General features: G+C 38.3%; 1 protein-coding gene across 1 annotated transcript in view; it reads left to right on the top strand.

Moving 5' to 3' along the window:
- Positions 1 to 22,383, top strand: part of GUCY2F (guanylate cyclase 2F, retinal) — a 102,460-nt gene that overhangs the window by 33,787 nt on the left and 46,290 nt on the right. The window contains 2 exon segments of the mRNA XM_055268492.2: positions 776 to 907; positions 9,529 to 9,618. Coding sequence (XP_055124467.1) covers positions 776 to 907; positions 9,529 to 9,618 — 222 coding nt within the window.

The raw sequence follows: 22,383 nt of genomic DNA, 5'->3' as shown, positions 1-22,383 counted from the left end.
AAGTCTACTGGTTCAATTGAAGATACAGAGGTTCAATTTTAAAGGTTAACACAGATTGCAGGTAACTCTTCCTCTTGTCATTCAACTGTGCAGTTCCCAGCCCTTTCCTACCAGACTTATGTGTGCAAGTTCAAAAATGAAGGAATAGAGAATTTGACCTATTTAAGCATCAGACTCATAAATTATATATAGGCATGTGATCTGCTCACTCTCTACTATTGTTGCTTTCTGGGATACCCTCTGCCATTAATCTTATCTGCACAAAGAAGGATGCCATTCAGCATAGTATCACAAAAAGAGCCACTCCTGAGAGTCAGCAAGGTGGGATGCTGTCCTAGGTCTGCTATTGATCTTTTTTAAATGTTAGATTTTTATAAACAATAATCTTGTAACTAAATAATTGACTAGCTGTATGATACTAGGAAACTTATTTCATCTTTTTTTTGGTCTTACTTCTTTGTCTATAAAGTGAGTGTCCCAGATTAAATTATGACTGGCATTCTTTCTTGCCCCCATCTGTAATTTTAATCCTCTCTAGGAGGTGGAAGCAAGCACCTTTATAATTTTTTGGTGCTACATGGTGGTTAAACAAGGTACCAACCCTGAACTAAAAAAAAAAAAAGTTCAGAAGGGTAGGGAAAATGAATCAATCTCATGTTTACAGGGTTCAACTCATATAGCTATTTTCTTAGGAATAAAAAAGAAAATTCAGATAAACTCTGTGCCAAATCATGAGCATTTTGGTCATAACTTTTCTTTCCTAATCCTTTCACAGAGAGGAAGTTGTGCCAGTGTAAGCTTCCAGATTACCTCAGAGGTCCAAAGTGGGAGGTCCTCAAGACTCTCCTTTTCTTCAGGGAGTCTAACTCCAGCTACCTATGAAAACTCAAACATAGCGATTTATGAGGTAAGATATTCAACAGCTGTCTAATCTACTGCTTTCTTGGATTTTAAAATGAGGCAATGATTTAGTAATTAGTCTTTGGGTAAAAATACTGGGGCCTTTGGCAAGTCTTTCCAGTTTGGTGTCTGTGTTTGCTTATGGACTTGTTTGGTTGACATTCTTGGCAATTATTTTCTTCAGCAACAAATCTACTTATTTATAACTTCACTGATCTTTCAACTCCATGTATTTACTATGCATGTAGAAAAAGGTTCTTGAGACCCAAACATTTAAATGTGTCTGTCACTCCAGAAGATATATAGATAAAAATAGAAGAAATGACTCCCTGAGTCTATTGTTTGTAATGAGATGTCTAGAGATATGCTATGCTTGTGCACGGCAGGGTTTGGGATACGCTTGTCTTCAAATTCTAGTTGTTTTTCCTGTACTTGTTATCCTCTGATATTGAGACTTTAACATTTATTCAGTTATTTATTTTTCTTCACCTGTTCTGCCTCTTGGAGTAACAGGTTACTTTCTGCTGCTGAAAATAGAAATCCTTTTTATTCCTCTGAGGTTTCCGTCTTTCAAGCTTTAAGAGGCCACCCTTTACCACCTGATCTAAGATACGAGAATTTGGCAACCAGAACAAATCTTGCATCAGAGAGATGAACTGTTTCTTCTCAGCAGGAATGAGTTAAGCAGGGGGTAAAAGGGAAACTAGACTGCCTTTCTGTTCCTTCTAAGTGAGGCCTTCTCAGTGTGGTTTCCTTGTTTTGTTTGAAGATACTCCCAAGAGCAGCAAACACTCTCAACTTCAACAGTAACTACAAAGAAAGTCCAAAACAGGACAGAACGAGTTTTTAGATTGTCAACCACATTGGATTTTTCAAGTGAATACTCTTCTCCATTAGATAAATAATTGACAGGGACCTTGCTGTGGTTTGAATGTGTCCCTCTCAAAATTCAGGTGTTGAAACTTAATGGCCAATGTGATGGTATAAAGAGATGGAGCCTTTAGAAGGTGATTAGGCCATGAAGGCTCCTCTCTCATCAATGGAATTAAAGCCCTTATAGAAGAGGCTTCATGCAGTGTTTGGCTAATTTGCCCTTCTACCTTCTGCTCTGGGAGGACACAGCATTCCTCCCTTCTGGAGGGTGCAGCAACAAGGTACCACCTTGGTAGCAGAGAGCAGCCCTCACTAGACAACCAAACCTATTGGCACCTTGATCTTGGACATCCCATCCTTCAGAACTGTAAAAAATAATTTTCTGATCTTTATAAATTACCCAATACTAACAGACTAAGACAGAAATTGGTACTAGAGCAGTGGATTGTTACAAAAAAATACCTAAAACTGTGGAAGTGGCTTTGGAACTGGGTAATGGGAAGAGGCTGGAACACTTTTGAAGGGAATGCTGGAAAAAGTCTTGATTGCTGTGAGTGGAGTGCTAAGGGAAATTCTGGTGAGGATTTGGAAGAACAGATGAACTGTATGGAAAGCCTGGTTCTTCTTAGAGATTGCTTAAGTGGTCATGAACAGAATGACCACATTGGTAAAAATATGTACGTTAAAGACCATTTTGAGGAAGTCTTAGATGGAAATGAGGAACGAAGTTGGAAAAGAAGCCATTCTTTTTATAAATTGGCAAAGAACTTGGCTGAATTATGTCCATGTTCTAGGACCCTGTGGAAGGTAGAATTCATGAGCAATGAATGAGGATTTTTGGTGGAAGAAATCTCTAGGCAGCAAAGCATTCAGGGTGCTGAATGGCTTTTCTTAACTGCTTATAGTAAGATGCAAAAAGTGAGAAATGACTTAAGACAGAATGTATTTTAAAGAAAACAAGGGAAATAGAACATATAGAGTTGTAAAATTCTCACCCTTGCCATGTGAAGAATGAAAAAGTATGTTTAGGAGAGAAAACCAAGAGTGTGACCAAAAAAAAAAAAAGTTTGATAAGGAGATTGGTATGGATAGAAGGAAGCCAGATGCTATTCATCAAGATGACAGGAGAATGGGAGAATGACCCCAAAGACATTTTAGGGATCTTCAAAGCTGTCATGCCCATTACAGGCCCAGAGTGCCGAGGCCTTGAGGGTCGAACTGGTTTCAAAGTAGAGACCCAGGACACTGACGCGGTCCAGGGCACCTGCGAGATCCCAGGGCTTGCCGCCTGGGGCTGACTCAAATCTCTGCTTCCCATATTTCAGTGCAGGGCTCTTTGGCCTTCCCAGTTGTGACTCAGGTGGTCCAAGGTGTGGCTTGGCCTACTGCTCTGGAAGATGCAAGCCATAAATCTTGGTAGGATCCACGCGGTGCCAACTTTGCAGGCTCTCAGAGTGCAAGAGGTATGGAGGCATGGATACATCCATCTAGATTTCAAAGGGTGTCTTGTACAGCTTCAGGACGCAGGCACAGACTTGCCACAGGGGCAGGGCCACTGCAGAGAGTCCCCACTAGAACAATACCCCGTGGAATTGTGGGGTCTGGGCCACCACAAAGAGTCCTCACTAGGGCAATACTCAGCAAAACTGTGGAGTCAGGGCCACCACAAAGATCCTCCACTAGCATAATTCTTAGTGGGGCTTTGGAACATGGCCACCCTTGACACTCAGACCTGTAAAGCCACCAGAATGCAACGCCAGTCTGGGAGAGCTGCAGTCATACTGACTCCAACCTGTGAGAGCTGTGGCATGGGTTGCACCCAGCTAAGCCATGAAGGTGGAATCCACTGGGGCCTTGGGGGCCCAACATCCTCCCCAGTGTGTCTGGGAATTGGAACATGGAGTGAAAGATTATTCTCAAGACTTAAGACTTAATGTTGTTTGTTTTGTTGGATTTTGGACTTACTTTGGACCTGTTACCTCTTTCTTCTTGCCTACTTCTCACTTTTGGAACAGAAATGTTTATCTTGTGCATATCCCACCATTGTATTTCGGAAGCACATGATTTGTTTGATTTCACAGATTGATGTGATGATATTAAGATGTGAGGACATTAAGAGGTAATTAGGCCACACGGGCTTCTCCTTTGTGAATGATATTAAGGCTCTTATAAAAGAGGCTTAATGCAGCCTTCAGCTAGCTTGCTATTCTGTATTCTGCCATGTGAAGACATAGTGTTCCTCCTCTTGGGAGAGGATGCAGCAACAAGGCATCATTCTGAAAGCAGACAACAGACCTCACCAGACCACCATACCTGCTGGTACCTTGATCTTGGACATCCCAGCATCCAGAACTGTGAGAAATATATTCCTCTCTTTATAAATTACACAGTCATAGGAATTCTGTTATAGCAGCACAAATGGACTATAGGCCTTCAACACCAACATTGGCATGGTGTATGTTTGTTCAGTCTATGTGAGGGCTTTGACTTAAATTAGTGGCAGGAAACCTCTGGATCTTGCCTTGGACTTAATTCAATCAAAGAGGAGAACTGCTTCAAATGTAAACTTGAGGTGTTGGGGAATTGTCAGCTCTGCTCTCTCAAAGACCTAAGATAGGGCAATCAGATGACTTTTGAATGTCAAATGGAATGAGCCGATGGCTTTAGAAATGTATTGACACCTCTGGGATTCTGAAGTAAATCTCCATAACCTTGGTTTTTATCTGTAAAATGAAGGGTTGAACTAAGTTCTCAATCTTGGTTGCTTACTGGAATCTCCTTGGGGAAATTTAAGAAATACCTGCTCCCAGGCCCCACCCTCAGCAATTCTGATTCAGTTGGCATGAGGTGGGGCCAGGTATTGGTATTTTTTTAAAGTTCTCTGATATGTGCAGCCTGGGTTGAGAATTGCTTGTCTGACAGAACTCTAAGGCCTTTTCTGGCTGAATATGCTATCATTCTCTGATTCTGTGGAATAATTTATGTGTTAAATTGTGGTATGTTTTACTTGGTGGGGCTGGAAGGTTATAGTGTAGAATTGAGAAGGGGAAAAAATAAACATCTGTATGTAACTGGCCTTTAAGAGTCTGTCAGATCTTTTCTCATTTTGGAAGGAAGCAGAGAGCTAAGTTAGTTCCCAGAATGACTATTGGTCAGTCAGATCATGAGTATTTCTAAATGATGTAGGCCAAATGAGGACTTTATTTTTACAAAAGGAGAGTGTTATGAGAATAATACCTACACGGTGAAGTCAATATTAGGCCGATGGCAGGGTATGAAGGAAGGCAGCAGAGGCTAGAAAACTGGCCTGACTAAAGAGCACTGACTAAAGAGGTTAAAGAGGACTCAAAGAGGGAACATAAGCCAATCGAATTAACAGATGAAACAAAGAAGTAATGTGTCTTCTGAAACGTACTCTATTAGGAATGTTTTAAAGAAGGCTCATTGTCTAGTTTCTGTTTAAAATAAATCAAATTTTCATAAGAATTGTCATTGGAAGACCTGGAATTTCCAGATAAGGTGCCCGGAGTAGCAGATATAGCAAAAGACAGGTTTCCCTAGGCCATGTCATCACGTTGTACTACACTCACACAAATTCACATTTTATTGTACACACAGATGCATAACCTTTGGAATTGTTTGGGAAAATCAGCCCTTATTTCACAGACAGCCTTCGAAATGTGAAAGGAAAGCCAGATGAGCTGACTGCCAGGCAGAAAGAGCTGTGAATGGCAGATGCAGTGGGGACTGTCATGATCTGCTCTAATAGTTACAGTCTGGGTGAGATGGGGTGTGGCGGGCAGCAGTGTAACCCTGACACATTCAGAGAGAACCCACTGAATTCATCTTCCCTCTTCATTTTCTGACTACTTTTTTCTCTTCGCTTCTCCCTGTGTTTTCCTCTTTGTCTCATCTTTCTCTCTCTCCATTCATCTCTCTTTCTCAGAGCATTTTTTTCTGTCTTCTCACATTCCATATCCCTTGTAGCTCTCTCCCTGCCCCCTCCCTTCCGTCAACCATCTTTTCTTTCTTATCACAGAATCGCAGATCATCAGAGCTAAAAAATCATCTAGTAAGTCCAGAAATCATCTAGTAAGTCCTAAGGAATCATCTAGTAAGTCCAGCTTTATCAGTGAGGAAACTGAGGCTCAGGCAGATTGAGTGGCTGTTCTAAGGCCACCCTTGAGTTTGAAGCAGAGCCAGGTCTAGGATCTAGTGCTCTTTCCCCTTATTAACACACCATGGCTTTAGTTCAAAACTGATGGACTTTAAATTGCTTCTAAAAAGTTTAGTGAATAGAGTTTGATGTTTCTTGCTCTTAATTAAAAAGTGAGTGATGAGTGAAGTATTTTATCATTCTCTCTTAAAAGAAAAAAACAAAACAAATAGTGCATGTGTGGTGAAGATAAAACTTGCCCATTTCCTCCCTTTTCCTCATTATTCATGAAGTAGAACGCACACAGACTCAATAAAAATTTGCTTACAAAGTTTGTGAGAATTATTTAAATCTTAAAACAAACACACACAAATCTCCCAAACCAAAGAAAGCCCAACGAGTGGAAAGAGCAACAAAGTAGGAGATGGAAGACCTTGGGTCAATTTGTGGCTCTGTTACTACCTAGTTTTCTGACCTTGGGACAGTCACTTAATCTCTTAAGTTTTCAGTTTCTTTATCAAAATATGAAGGGATTGTGTTATGGATACCTATGACTCTTTCCAGCTCTCACAGTTGTTGATTTGGCATGAAAAAGCTCTGCTTAGCTGCTCATGGCACTTAATAAGCCAGACAGAAGGCTAGCCCATGTTTGCAATAGGGCTAGCTCTAGGAAGAAGGTATCAGGTACCAGGTGTGAGGCAGAGTCAGGACTGCGAGTACTGATGTTCAGGTTGTGTACTGCAAAAGGGAACTACATCTAAGAGGGTAATATTCACATTGTAACATATGCCAACTTATGTGTGAGTGGTACCAAAGTGGGCACAGAGATTCTGGCTTCCCAGCCTAGTTCTGGAATGAGGTGGTAGAAGAGCTTTCTCACATCTACATCTATACTGGCACTCCCAGCTATGCACATACAACGTCACTGGTAAACTCATGTGTAGCTGGGTATGTACTATCTTGACTATGTTCCAGAAGTTTCTTGAGGTTGCTTTTCTCTCCTGCCTAATATTCTCAGAGGACTAATTTCGACTTCTCACCCCCACTCCTAAAGCCTGACTCCAAAGCTGACAAAGAGGCCTCACTGGGCAGATAGAATTTGGTGATGTGCAGAGCATCCATGCTGCTAGTGGAATGTGCTCCCTGGTGTCTGGGGGATGTGTCCATAAATGAGAGTATGGTACATGTGTGTATACAGCCACGGTGTGCTGCATAACATCACAGGGCCGCCACAAGCTGTATGATAATATACTCACAAAGTTAAGATTTTTTAAATTTGAGAGAAAATATCCTTTCTAACTATCACAAAGGTGCCATAGTGGCTAGCAGTGACCATGGGCTCAGTAACATAGCTGCAAAGGTGCCGGGAAGGCTTTTTTGTTCACCAGTCTTTCCCACACATTGGCTGATTCCATAAATTTTCAGTTACAGTTTTATTCTTTCAGCTTAATATTTAGCCTTTGGTCCCGCTAAAGGGCAAAGTTCTCTGAAGGGTAAAACTTCAAGCTTGTGTCAGGCCCTCCTGACTTCTGTGAGTGAGTTTTAGATCCCTGACTGAGAGCAGATTTTGATGAAAGAAACTTAGTAAGAGGTAAATGAAGACAGTATGAGTGAGGAGAGTTCCATAAATACGAGGAAAAGGCAAAGGCTGGGATGGTGGGTCACAAACTTTCACCTGTATTAGAGTCGCGTGGAGGGCTTGTTAAAACACAGATTGCTGGACCTTACCCTGCTACGATTTCTGATTTCGTTAAGTGTTGGGTGGGGCTTGAGAATTGGCCTTTCTAACCAGTTTCCAGGTGATGCTGATGCAGCTGGTCCAGGGACAACACTTGGAGATTTACTGGATCAAATGCTTTGACCATTCTGCTGCAGGCAGGCACTGATCCGGGACTACCCTTCTGAACTCTCTGGGCACTGAGCCTGGACAGTGCAGTGTTTTTTTTTTTTTTTTTTTTTTTTTTTTCCAGCTGCTGAAGGTCTCTGAGGGCCATTTCTTTGTTAAAAGGCTTTGAGCTCCTTGGCTAGTAAATGCTAATACAAAGTGCTGGCAAGTAACTCAGAAGCCTGCAGCTTCCATTAGCCTTTACCTCTGGCAGGTTTCCAGATGCAGTGCCATAGCCGGATATATTCCTTAATAAGAGAGTGGTTACACTCTTTTTTTTTTTTTTTTTTTTTTTTTTTAGACAAAGTCTAGCTCTTCGCTCAGGCTGGAGTGCCGTGGCGCCATCCCCGCTCACTGCAAGCTCCGCCTCCCAGGTTCACGCCATTCTCTCTCTCTCTTTTTTTTCTTTTTTGAGACGGAGTCCAGCTCTGTCGCCCAGGCTGGAGTGCAGTGGCGCCATCTCCGCTCACTGCAAGCTCTGCCTCCCAGGTTCACGCCATTCTCCTGCCTCAGCCTCCCGAGTAGCTGGGACTACAGGCGCCTGCCACCACGCCCGGCTGATTTTTTGTATTTTTAGTAGAGACGAGGTTTCACCATGTTAGCCAGGATGGTCTCGATCTCCTGACCTCGCAATCCACCTGCCTCGGCCTCCTAAAGTGCTAGGATTAGAGGCGTGAGCCACCGAGCCCGGCCCAGTTACACTCTTATTTTTGGACTTTGACTGCACAGTGCCCTCTGCTTTATTATCTCTACTTGATGACAAGTTGGTGCAGCCCGAAATGGAATCTCCAGGCTATAGGTAATGGATGTGAAAGCACTTTGAAGAGTAGAGAGCATTGTGCAAATGTAAGGCATTATTACTATTATGGAGAAAAAGAATCTATATTGATATTGTTTTTTTTAAAACAATTTGGGTTGGACAGAAACTAAATAGGGCTTTATAACTGATGAATCCTTGAGGCTATGAACATAGAAAAAAGTTATCTATCAGGCACTGCTGTTGAAGTGAAAACAATCAAATAGTTGTTGTTTTTAACTTGACAGAAGCCTTAAAATAGCAATTTTTTACTTAATAAGTCAGAAATAGACTTTTGGAAGACTCTAGATTACTCACATTACTATGGCAGTACATTGAGCATTCAAATAAAAAATATTTAATCTAGATTTAAGCCAAATGGATTATGACTAAAGCATAAGACAACCCCCCCCTCCATACACACACACAAATGGCCTGTCCCACGAGAGAAAAATGGATCAAGGTAAATGCAGGAAACATTTGCTGCACTACATCTCCCACCCTACATTTCCCACCACAGACGCCTCAAGGCAGTGGGAATTGCAACCACTAACTATCACCATTAATCGCGGGGAACCTGGTGCTACATCACTTAACTATGAAAAAGTGAAATGACCTAGCACTTCCTGCAGTTAGTTAAGAAAGGCTTTGCAGAGTGGTATCATTCCGTTTCTGGAGTCTACATACTTGCAATTGTTTCCCTGTCTTGAGTAACTGTAATTTTTAAGTTTAACTTCTGTGCATGACCTCATTTCAGCTCAGAATACAGAATGTCTGTGAGGTGGAGGGTGGCTGAGAAGGAAAATGTCTATTTGGATTGCTGGTATAGGTATAAACCGTTTATGTGGAAGGGACATTTTTCTAAAACTGCTGGCAACTAAGTTTCATCACTATTCATTCTCCTCCTATTCTTTCTAGGGTGATTGGGTGTGGCTGAAAAAGTTCTCCCCTGGAGATTTTGGAGACGTTAAGTCCATCAAATCAAGAGCAAGTGATGTGTTCGAAATGGTATGAGAAACCTTCGTTTATGTAAATTCCCACTAAAATAAATCTATTCTCCAAAGTAACTAACATCAGAGCTGTTTAGGAAGACCCCTTAACAAATCAGTGCAGGGAAACTGCAGGGTTGCTAATGGGTTGGCATGATCATATCATGCAATGGCAAAGGTATGTGCTCTGGAGTCAAAGAGACATGAAGCACTCAAATCTCAGCTCTACCATGTAAGAGCTGTATTAGCTTGGGCAAGTCATCTAAACTTCCTAAGCCTTAGTTTCCTTATTTATAAAAGGGTTATATTAATGTCTACCCTTTAGGTTGGATGAGGATTTTAAGAGACAATACATGTAAAGCATCTTGCGCATTCCTGGCGCATAGCTTCTTTATCAAGTGGTAGCTATTATGATTATTATCAAGTAAATATCCCATCATCATTCCAAATCTTCATTTTCCAGTCACCTGGTAATTTCTATTTGAAAAGTGGTTATTTCCCTAATCCCAGTAATTATGTTCAAGGAGTCCTTGGATGGCTTGCTTAAGAAAGCAGCCTGTAGATAAGGCAGGGATACTGATGATCCTTCCTAAGCCATTTTAAAATCTTGGCTCCTCCTTGGACTGAGTCCATACAAGACTTGTGAATACCATCTTGGGTCCCTTCAGGTTCTTGAAAGTGGGATTTTAAAAGGCAATCATAGATTGCTCTACATTTATGAAGTGAGCAATTTCAAATCATTCCAACAAATCTGAATGAGGCAACTACTACTTCCAGAGCACTGAAGAAGTGGGAAAACAAAGGAAATGGAAGATATGTGGCCTGTGGAAGATAGGACATGCCCTATAGGTTAGGAAGAGATGTTACGATTTGGTATTTTTCTTTCTTTTTTTTTTGAGCTGGGATTTCACTCTTGTTGCCCAGGATGGAGTACAATGGTGCGATCTCAGCTCACTGCAACCTCCGCCTCCCGGGTTCAAGGCGATTCTCCTGCCTCAGACTCCTGAGTGGATGGGATTATAGGCGCCCACCACCACGCCTGGCTAATATTTTGTATTTTTAGTAGAGACAGGGTTTCGCCATGTTGGTCAGGCTGGTCTCGAACTCCTGACCTCAGGTGATCTGCCTGCCTCAGCCTACCAAAGTGCTGGGATTACAGGTGTGAGCCACCGCGCCCAGCCAATTTGGTATTTTTCTTACATATGATTGTAATGCCTGGAGATGAAGGCAAGATAATGAGACATGAGTCCAGAAGGGGGATCAAGGTCAGAACTAAAATAGACAATTCTACACTGGTTTGGTAATCCAGGATGCTACGCAGAAATCTAGATCCAAATTATGGCGCCAAAAAAGGCCAAACCTGAGACAGCTGATACACTAGAAGTATTGACCCAAGGTAGAGTGTGTCCATGACATCTTTTTTGGGGTAGCTTTTAATTTTGACATAATTTCAAACCTACAAAAAGCTTCAATAATAATTCAAAGATTCAGCAATTGTTTACATTTTGCCTAGTTGCATTTTATTATCTATTTATATATTTATGCGCATTATTTTTCTGAGCCATTTGAGAGTAAGCTGTAGACCCTATGCCCTTTTACCTCTAAACACTTCAGTGTGTACTTCCTAAAAACACTACAGTATAATGATCAAAATCAGAAAATTTAACATTGCTACAATATTATTATCTAAACTACTTCCCATATTCTAATTTTACTAATGGTCTTATACAATACAGCTAATATTCCCAGAAGTCAGTTTCCAATCCAATCTCACACATTTAGTTTGCTGTCATATCTTTTTAGTTGCTTTTAATCTGTAACAGTTGCTCAGATTTTCTTTGTTTTTCTTCACCTTGATATTTTTGATGAATTCAGATCAATTATTTCATGGACTGTCCCTCAATTTTAGTTTGCCTGTGTTCCTCAAGATCGATTTAGACTATGCATCTTCAGCCGGAATGCTACAGAAGTTATGTGTCTTTTTCAGTGCACTTTATCAGGAGGCCCTTTATCAGGATGATGTTGATCATCCCATTATTGGTGATGTTAACCTGATTACTTAATTTAGGTGGTGTCTGCCAAGTTCCTCCACTGGAGAGTAACTGTTTTTATCTGATTGTAATTAATATATAACATTGGGGGAGATACTTTAATCTATGTAAATATCCTGTTCTTCATCAAAGTTTTACCCAATAATTTTGACATCCATTGATAAATGTCGTATTCCATCATTGTTTCTGCATTTACTGGTTGACATTTTATTATAAGAAAGAATCTTCTCTTCTTCCTCATTTATTTATTCATTCATTTATTTATATCAGTGTGCACATATGGGTTTTTATTTTATTCAATTAGTATCTATAATATTCATATCAATCCATCTATCTATCTAAAACCATAAATTCATACTAAACTCTCTAATTCTAATCCAGTGCCACAGGGTTAATTCTGTTTTTTTTTTTTTAACTTTTCCATATTTGTAATTTCCTTCTCTGACAGTGAAAAAATTGCCTTCCCATTATCCTCATGACATCTCTTTATGTGTTTCCTTCACTGACTTGTGTGGCCATGTCAGGTATAGAGTGTAACTCAAACTTAGAGAGAAAGCCAGGATTTTCTAGAATTTACCATGTGGATGTGCTTTAATGCTTTTTAGTTGAATGCTTTTTGGAAGCTGGAGGTGGATCTGATCATACTGTCACTGTGAGTCCAGCACTGCCTTGACTGCTTATGTGTATTCATGACCTTAAAACGTTAGGGCTGGGTACCAGGATCCAGATGGAAAGCAGATCTTCGTGAGCCAGATATAGAAAGGAGCAGCGCACAATGGGATGGATGTCCTTGAAAAACAAACAGCTGGAGTCAGAAGGCCACAGAGCTGATAGTTTTCAACATCTTTTAAGATCACAACTTCTGCAAAATTGTGTGCAGGAAAATTAGGCTGTATCTCTTAGTCTCATGTTCTTCCCCATGATGTGGAACTGATTGGCATATTCCCTGTACTCCTCTAAACGCAAATGTAAAGTATCCTGGAGTTCTTTAAAGGAAATTCTCAGTTGTTAGAGAGTATCTCTTTCTTTAAGAAATGTGAAGTTGCTGTGAAACAAAGTGTTTACTTTGTGAAAAAATATTTGGGGCCATTTTAGAGCCTCTATTGAGAATATTATCTTCCCTGTAGCCATTTCTTCTCCAGTGGTGGCTGTTATTATGCCTCAGTACCTCAAGATCATGACCATGTGGTGAATTTGTATCCCTTGCTTACTGATGATGCTTCCCAAACAATGATTCTCTTGCCTTTGTTAAACACACTCACAAGCTTTTGAGGCTAATGCCACTCCCTGTTTTAGCATCTTCTACACCTGCTGTTACTTCCGTCTACTCTCCATATTCACTACCCCTAATTTATTGAATATTTTGGGATATGGATCACGTTCCTCCTCTCTACTCCAAGACCTGCTGTTATGCTGGTGACATCAATTGGACATGGACTGTGGACAACTATATATCTTGACTATTTCATTCTTTGCCATATCATCCTAATAATCTTCTCTTCCATTCTACTTTGGCCAAACACTGCTACCATTATGTTAATACCTTCTGCTTTTCCATCTTCTATAACTGCTACTGAAAATGCTTCACCTGGCCGGGCGTGGTGGCTCACGCCTGTAATCCCAGCACTTTGGGAGGCTGAGGCGGGCGGATCACAAGGTCAGGAGATCGAGACCATCCTGGCTAACATGGTGAAACCCTGTCTCTACTAAAAATACAAAAAAATCAGCCAGGCGTGGTGGCCGGTGCCTGTAGTCCCAGTTACTCAGGAGGCTGAGACAGGAGGATGGCATGAACCTAGGAGGCGGAGCTTGCAGTGAGCTGAGATCATGCCACTGCACTCCAGCCTGGCGACAGAGCGAGACTCTGTCTCAAAAAAAGAAAAAAAGAAAATGCTTCACCTCCCAAATTATGAATTCATCACACTCTCTGATTACAACCTCCTTTTATCTCAACTGTGCCTATATTTGACTATATCACGTCTTCCAGTCTACTGACCTCTGCTTTCTCCAAACTCACAAGCCCTTGTTTTATTTACGTTGTTGTCCAATTCGGATTCTATAATCTATCATTTGAACATGTTCTTATTAATATTTCTGTCTTTTTGGTCAGACACACTTGCAAAACTCTAGTTCTGTATGATCCCAACTCTTAACTTTCTTTGTGCTTGCACTTGAACAGCCAAATATTGTAGCAGAAAGTTACGCAACAAAGTATATTGTTTCCACTGTAAATTCATGGTTTCTTATACTGAAATGTCCCTTACTACTACCTCATAATTCCATTATACTTCATTGGTTAATTCACTTCCTACCACCCATACATCAAAGCTTCTCCATTTTCCTTGAAGCTCCAATGTCCTTCTTTTTCTCGATTTTTACTATTACTATCTTGGTCCAAGCTACCATCATCTCCCACTAGAGCTACTAAGATTGTCTTTTTTTCTTTTCATAGACTTAATTTCTTAAAAAAATTTATTTCCATAGTTTTTTTGGGAGAACAGGTGGTATTTGGTTACGTGAATAAGTTCTTTAGTGGCAATTTGTGAGATTTTGGTGCATCCATCACCTAAGCAGTGTACACTGAATCCAATTTGTAGTCATTTATCTCTTGCCCCCCTCCCACCCTTTCCCCCGAGTCCCCAAAGTCCTTTGTATCATTCTTATGCCTTTGCATCCTCATAACTTAGCTCCCACTTATGAGTGAGAACATACGATGTTTAGTTTTCCATTCCTAAGCTACTTCACTTAGAATAATAGTCTCTAGTTCCATCCAGGTTGCTGCAAATGCCATTAATTCATTCCTTTTCATGGCTGAGTAGTATTCCATCATATATATAAATATATGTATATATGATGTGATATATATACACACACATATATATATCAATAGATATATATACATATATAATATATATACACATATATTTTATATATATATATATATATATATATATATATATATACACACACACACACACACACACCAATTTCTTTATCCACTCGTTGATTGATGGGCATTTGGGCTGGTTTCATATTTTTTTTTTTTTTGAGACAGAGTCTTGCTCTGTCGCCCAAGCTGGAGTGCAGTGGCATGATCTTGTCTCACTGCAAGCTCCACCTCCCGGGTTCACGCCATTCTCCTGCCTCAGCCTCCCGAGTAGCTGGGACTACAGGCGCACGCCGCCACACCCAGCTAATTGTTTATATTTTTAGTAAAGACGGGGTTTCACCGTGTTAGACAGGATGGTCTCGATCTGCTGACCTTATGATCCGCCCGCCTTGGCCTCCCAAAATGCTGGGATTACAGGCGTGAGCCACCGCACCTGGCCTGGTTCCATATTTTTGCAATTGCCAATTGTGCTGCTATAAACATGCATGTACAAGTATCTTTTTCACATAATGACTTCTTTTCCTCTGGGTAGATACCCAGTAGTGGCATTGAAAATTGAATCAAATGGTAGTTCTACTCTCAGTTCTTTAAGAAATCTCCACACTGTTTTCCGTAGTAGTTGTACTAGTTTACATTCCCACTAGCAGTGTAGAAGTGTTCCCTGTTCAGCTGGGCATGGTGGCTCATGCCTGTAATCCCAGCACTTTGGGAGCCCGAGGCAGGTGGATCACCTGAGGTCAGGAGTTAGAGACCAGCCTGGCCAACATGGTGAAACCCTGTCTCTATTAAAAATACAAAAAGTAGCCGAGTGTGGTGGTGGGCATCTGTAATCCCAGCTACTCTGGAGGCTGAGGCAGGAGAATTGCTTGAACCCGGGTGGTAGAGGTTGCAGTGAGCCAAAATCATGCCATTGAACTCCAGCCTGGGTGACAAGAGTGAAACTCCATCTCAAAAAAAAAAAAAAAAAGCGTTCCCTGTTCACTACATCCACGCCAACATCTAGAGTTAATTTTTCGGAACTGTTTTGGGTTCACAGGAAATTGAGCAGAAAGCACAGAGAGTTCCCATGTATCTCCTGTCCCCACCCATGCACAGCCTCTCCCACTATTAACAGGGTGGCTCACTGATTATAATCATGAACTTACCCTGACACCTTATTATCACCCAAAGTCCATAGTTTACATTGGGGTAAACTCTTGGTGTTATATATCTTGCGAGTTTTGACAAATGTATAATGGCATGTATTCACCATTATAGCAACATACAGAATAGTTTCAGTCCCCTAAAAATCCTCTGTGCTCCACCTATTCACACCTCTCTCCCCCTAACCTCTGGCACCTTACAATTGTCTTTTAAGTATTTTAATCACATCCACTCTCAAATCCATTCTTCACATTGCAAACTACTCTTTTCAAAATTGAGTCTGATTTTATCACTTCTCTGCTTAAATCTCTTTAATAGATTCCTATTGTTCTTTCCTTTGTGTGGCGATTTCAAATAATAGATTCAATTTCTTTAATAGACACTGGACTATTCAAACTTTCTGTTTCTTCTTGTGCCAGTTTTGGTAAGTTATGGCTGTAAAGGAAGTTGTTCATTTCATATATGTTTTCAAACTTATTGGCACAAAGTTGTATATAATATGCTCAAGGTATCTTTTAGATATCCTTAGGATTTGTAATGACGTTCTCTGTTTCATTCCTGATACTGATTATTTATGTTTTTTTCTTAATCAGCATTGCTAGAGGATTATTAATTCTATTCATCTTTTCCAAATATCAACTTTGAACTTTATTGATTGTTCTCTATTGTATGCCTGCTTTCTGTCCCATTGATTTATATTCTTATTTTTTCCTTCATTCTACTTACTTTGTATTTAACTTGTTGCTCTTTTACTGGTTTTCTGAGTGGGAAGCTTTGATGGTTGACTTTAACCTTTCTTATTTTCTAATTTAGTCACCTACAGCTAGAAAATCTCCTCTAAGCACTGCTTCAGCTACCACCCAGAAATTTTTCTTTTTTTAATAAAAACCACTTTTTGTAATCCCAGCACTTTGGGAGACTGAGGCAGGATGATAGCTTGAGCCCAGGAGTTGGAGACCAGCCTGGGCAACATAAAGAGACCCCATCGCTACCAAAACGAAAAAAAGGAAAAGAAGAAACATACGCAAAATAAAAAAAATAGTATAACATTTATGTGTCCAAAACTCACCTTCAACAATCATCATTATCCTATATTTTTTCATCTATACCTTCACCCATTTCTCACATCCCTAATTTGGTGGTGGTTATTATTAATTTTCAATTCTGTATTTTTAGGTACAGTTACACACATTGAAATGCCCGTATCATTTCTCTATAATTTTGATAAAAGGACATACCCATACAATCTAGACTTCTATCATGATATAAAATAGGGATTAGCAAACTATGTCCCATAGCCTGTTTTTACAGACTGGAAGTAAAGAATATTTTCTACATTTTAAAAAGGGTTATGAAAAAATAAAACAACAACAGAAACCATGTATTATCTGCAAAGTCCAAGTTATTTATTATCTGTAGTTTTATGGAAAAAGATTGCTGACCCTGATATAAAACATTCCCTTCTCTCCAAAATTTCACTTTTGTCCCTTAGTAAATTTGTGTTCACCGAAAACCAGAGGCAACCACAGTTCTGTTTTTCTGTTTGTTTAACTTGCATTAATTTTGCTTGTTCTAAAACATCATATAAGTGGAAACAAACAACAGAAAGACCGTGATATTCATCCATGTATAAGTAGCTTGTTCCTTTTTATTGCTAAGTAGTATTCCATTGCATAAATATAGCACAATTTAATTATCCATTTTCCTGCTGATGGACATTTGGGTTGATTACAATTTTGGCTATTGTCAGTATAAGTGCAATGGATATTCTTGAACCAGTCTTTTTATGGACACATATTTGAATTTCTCTCGAGAATTTCTCCTAGAAATGCCAGGAAAGGAATTTCTAGGTTAAAGAATAGTATACACTTAACTCTATAACACACTGTGAAATATTTTCTCATTTTACTTTCCTGCACACAAGTTATGAGAATTCCTTTGGTCTACATCATTGCCAATATTTGATGTTGTCAGTTAATTTAATTTTAGTCATTCTAGTGACTTGATGAGGTTATCTCACAGTGTTTTTTATTTTTAATTGTGCTAAAAAGACATAAAATTTACCACCTTAAAGTGTACAGTTAAGTAGTGTTAAGTATATTCACACTGTTGTACAGCATATCTCTGGAACTTTTTCACCTTGAAAAACTGAATCTCTGTACCCATTAAACAACTCTCCATTTCCTTCTTCTTGAAGTTCCTGGTAAACACCATTCTATTTTCCTTTTCTATGAATTTTCACTATTTCATATATCCTATATAAGTAGAATCATACAGTATTTGTCATTCTGTGACTCACTCATTAACTTAGCATGTTTCATTGTGTTTATAAAATATGTTTTCTATTCAGGTATAATTAACATAAAATAAAATGTACACATGCTAGCTGTTCTGTTCACTGAATTTCGACAATTGCATGTATCTATATAACCATTCTCCAGAAAAGTTACTGATATGTTCATTACACCAGAAAGTTCATTTGTCCTCCTTTTCAGTAACTTCTCCTATCCCATAGGCAATCATTATTCTGATATCTATTAAAATAAATTAGTATTTTTTTCTGTTCTTTGATTTTATGTAAATGGAATGATACAGTATCTTGTACCTGTCTTCTTTCTGTCAGCACAATGCTTTCTAAGATTAACGTATGATTTTGCATATACCTGTAGGTCACTTTTTAAATTGCCTAGTTGTATTTCGTTTTATGACTATATCACAATTTGTTTATCATTCTCCTGTTGAACATTTGGCTTGATTCTAATTTTTTAGAAGAGTTTTTTTGACAATTTTATGAATAAGGCAACTATAAACATTTTTCATTATGGTAAAAAAAATCACATAATAAAATTTACCATCTTAACCATTTTTAAGTATATAGTTCAGTAGTGTTAAGCATATTCACATTGTTGTGAAACATATCTCCAGAACTTTTTCATCTTGCAAATCTTAAGCTTTTTCATCTTGCAAATCTGATCTTGAAAATCTCTTTTTTTTTTTTTTTTTGAGACGGAGTCTCGCTCTGTCGCCCAGGCTGGAGTGCAGTGGCGCAATCTCGTCTCACTGCAAGCTCCGCCTCCCGGGTTCACGCCATTCTCCTGCCTCAGCCTCTCCGAGTAGCTGGGACTACAGGCGCCCGCCACCACGCCCGGCTAATTTTTTTGTATTTTCAGTAGAGACGGGGTTTCACCGTGGTCTCGATCTCCTGACCTCGTGATCCGAAAATCTCCCCTTTTCTATTTCCAACAGCCCCTGGTAACTACCACTCTTTCTGTTCCTATGAATTTGACTACTTTAGATATCTCATGTAAGTGTAATCATGTAGTATTTGTGTTTTTGTGACTGTCTTATTTCACTTGGCATAATGTCCTCAAGGTTCATTCATGTTGTAGCATGTGACAGGATTTCCTTCCTTTTTAAGGCTGAGTAATAGTCCATTGTATGTTATCCATTTGTTCATTGTTAAATATTTGGGTTACATCCACCTCTTGGCTAACATGAATAGTGCTGCTAGGAACATGGATGTAGAAATACCGCTTTGAGACTGTGCTATCAATTCTTTTGTACATATATCTGGAAGTAAGATGGCTGGCTAATATGATGGCTCTATTTTTAATATTTTTATAAACTTTCATTCTGTTTTCCATAGCAGTTGCACCATTTTACAATCCCACCAACAGTGCACAAGTGTTCCAATTTCTCCACATCTTTGCCAACACTTATTTTCTGTAGCCATCATAATGGGGTTAAGGTGATATCTCCTAGAGGTTTTGATTTTCATTTCTCTATTAATTGGTGGTGTTGGCCATCTTTTCATAGAAAACTATAAAGATTTTTATATATGTCTTTTGTGAACATATATTTTCACTTCTCTTGAGTAGATACATAAGAATAGAACTGGGTCATAGAGTAGTTGTATGTGTAACTTTATGTGAAACATCCAAACTGTTCTCCAAATCGGTTTTGACATTTTACATTCCCATTGGAAATGTTCCAGTTGCTCTAAATTCTTAACATTTGTCTTTTTGATATTTGCCTTTCTAGTGTGTGTGAAATGGTATCTTATACTTTAATTTGCATTTTCTTGATGACTAAAATTTTTGAGCACCCTTTTAACATGTTTACAATTCACTTGTATATCTTCTTGTGTGAAGAGCCTGTTCAAGTTTTTGCCCATTCTTAAACATTGGGACTTTTTTGTATTTTTGTTTTTAAATTACAGACATTCTTTATATATCCTGAATAGGCTTTGCTGAACCATTTATTTTGTAATTATTTTTCTCAATTTGTGGCTTGTCTATGATGTCTTCTGTTGAGCAACATTTTTAGTTTCAAGGAAGTCCAATTGTCCAATTTATCATTTTATTTTCCCCTCCAACTCCCCTCCCTTTCCCTCTCCTTCTCCCTTTGTCCTCCCTCTTTGTCCCTCCTACTTTCTTTCTTTCTCTCTTTCTCTCTTTTTCTTTCTTTCTTTCTTTCTTTCTTTCTTTCTTTCTTTCTTTCTTTCTTTCTTTCTTTCTTTCTTCTTTCTCTTTCTTCTTTCTTTTTCTTTCTTTTCTTTTCTTTCCTTTTCTTTCTTCTTTCTCTTCCTCTCTCTGTCTCTCTGTCTCTCTCTCTCTCTCTCTCTCTCTCCCCCTGCCTCCCTCCCTCCCCCTCTCTCTGTCTTTTTCTTCTTCTTCTTTTTTTTTTTTTTTGGTGGCCTAAGAAATCCTTGTCTAGTCCAAGATTCTGGGTTTAGGCCTATGATCTATTTTGAATTACTTTTTGTGTAGAGACTGAGACAATGATCAAGGTTCATTTTTTGCATATAGATACCCAGGGTTCCAGTAACAATTGTTTTTAAAAAGCTTTCCATTGAATTAATGTTGTAACTTGGTGAAAAATTAGCTGACCATATATGTGTGCATATATTTTTGGAGTCTCTGTTCTGTTTCCTTCACTCATTAGTGTAACCATAATGCCAATATCACACTCCCTTTGTTATCATACCTATAGAGTACCTCCTAAAGTCAAGTGGTGTAAGCCTCTAACTTTTTTTTCAAGATTGTTTTGGACATTGTAAATTCTTTAAATTTAAAGTCAATTTTGAAATCAGCCTATTACTTCCACAAGGCTTTCTGTAATTTTTGACGGGGATTGCAATGAATTTATAGAGACATTTAGGTAAAATGGACATCTTAATAATACTGAATATTTCAGTCCATTAATGTGGTATATGTCACCATTTATTTAAGTTTTCTTTATTTTTTCTTATCAAAGTTTTGATGCTATTATACATGTTGAGTAGAAATGGTAAGAGCAGACATCTTTGCCTTGTTCCTGGCCTTAGAGGAAAAGGAATCAATGTTTTATTTTTAGGTTTGATGTTACCTGAAAGTTCACATTTCTGAGTTTCTATGATTCTTTTAATCACAAAGAGGTTTTATATTTATATTGCTACCTATTGCAATTATTCAATGGTTTTGCTCTTTTATTCTGTTAACATGGTGAATTATGTAGTTTTTAAAAGAAATATTAAGCACATCCTAATATCCCTGGGATGAATTCCACTTGGTCATGATATATTATCATTTTAATATATTGCTAGATGATATTTGCTAATCTTTTAAAAGAATTTTTGCATCTATGTTTTTAAGAAGAATTAGTCTATACTTTTAATGTTTGTCAGGGTTGTGTTTGGCTTCATAAAACAAGTTTGGAAGTCTTTGCCTTTTTCTGAGAGTTTGTGTAAAACTGGTATTATTTACTAAAATTTTTAATAAATTTTCATCAATAAAATCATTTGGTCCTTGGATTTTCTTTGTGGGGATGTTTTTGAAAACAAATTCAATTTCTTTGCTAAATATAGGGCTGTTAGGATTATTATTTCATATTGTGCCAAGTTTAATAAGTTGTGTTTTTCAAGAAATGTCAAATATGTTATTGACTTTATTAGCATAAAGTTGTTTAAAAATTCCTTTATCATCTAACTGATATCTGTATGATCTGTAGTGATACCATATCTTTCATTTCTAGATATTAATAATTTTTTCTTTTTCTTTTTGTCTTGATCAGTCTTCTTAGAGATTTATTAAATTTATTACTTTGTTTTAAAGAACAATGTTTCGATTTTGTTAATTTTCTCTACATTTTGGCTATTTTCTATTTTTACGATTTCTGCTCTTATTGTTATTATTTCCTTCTTTCTGCTTATTTTTGGTTTATTTATTCTTATTTTTTGAACATTCTTTCTTTTTAATTTAAACAACATATTTACATTTAAGCTCTGCTGTAGCTGCATCCCGCAAAATTTTATGTTATATTTTCATTGACCTTTCAGCTTGAAGTAATTATGATTTCATTACTTTTTTGACCCATGTATTATTTTGAAATATATGCTTAATTACCAGATATTTGTGGCCCTTCTAGATATCATAATTAATAGATTTATCATTTAATTCTGTTGTGGTCAAGGAATATTATCTGCAAATTTAATCTTGAAATTTATCAAAAAACATTGGCCATAGCCAAGCATGTGGTCTGTGTTAGTGAACATTCCACATACATTTGAAATTAGTGCATATTGTACAGTTGTTTGGTATAGAGTCCTATCAATATCCATTAGGTCGAGATGGTTGATAGTGTGATTCAGATCTTCTATATCCTTACTGCATTTTTGTCAATATGTTTTATCAGTTACCGTAAAATTTTCCTAGTTTCTAAT

The sequence above is a fragment of the Symphalangus syndactylus genome, chromosome X, assembly GCF_028878055.3.
Source record: "Symphalangus syndactylus isolate Jambi chromosome X, NHGRI_mSymSyn1-v2.1_pri, whole genome shotgun sequence".
Classification (NCBI taxonomy): Eukaryota; Metazoa; Chordata; class Mammalia; order Primates; family Hylobatidae; genus Symphalangus; species Symphalangus syndactylus.
Note: the sequence above shows the minus strand (reverse complement) of the source record. Positions and strands in the feature narration are given on the sequence as shown.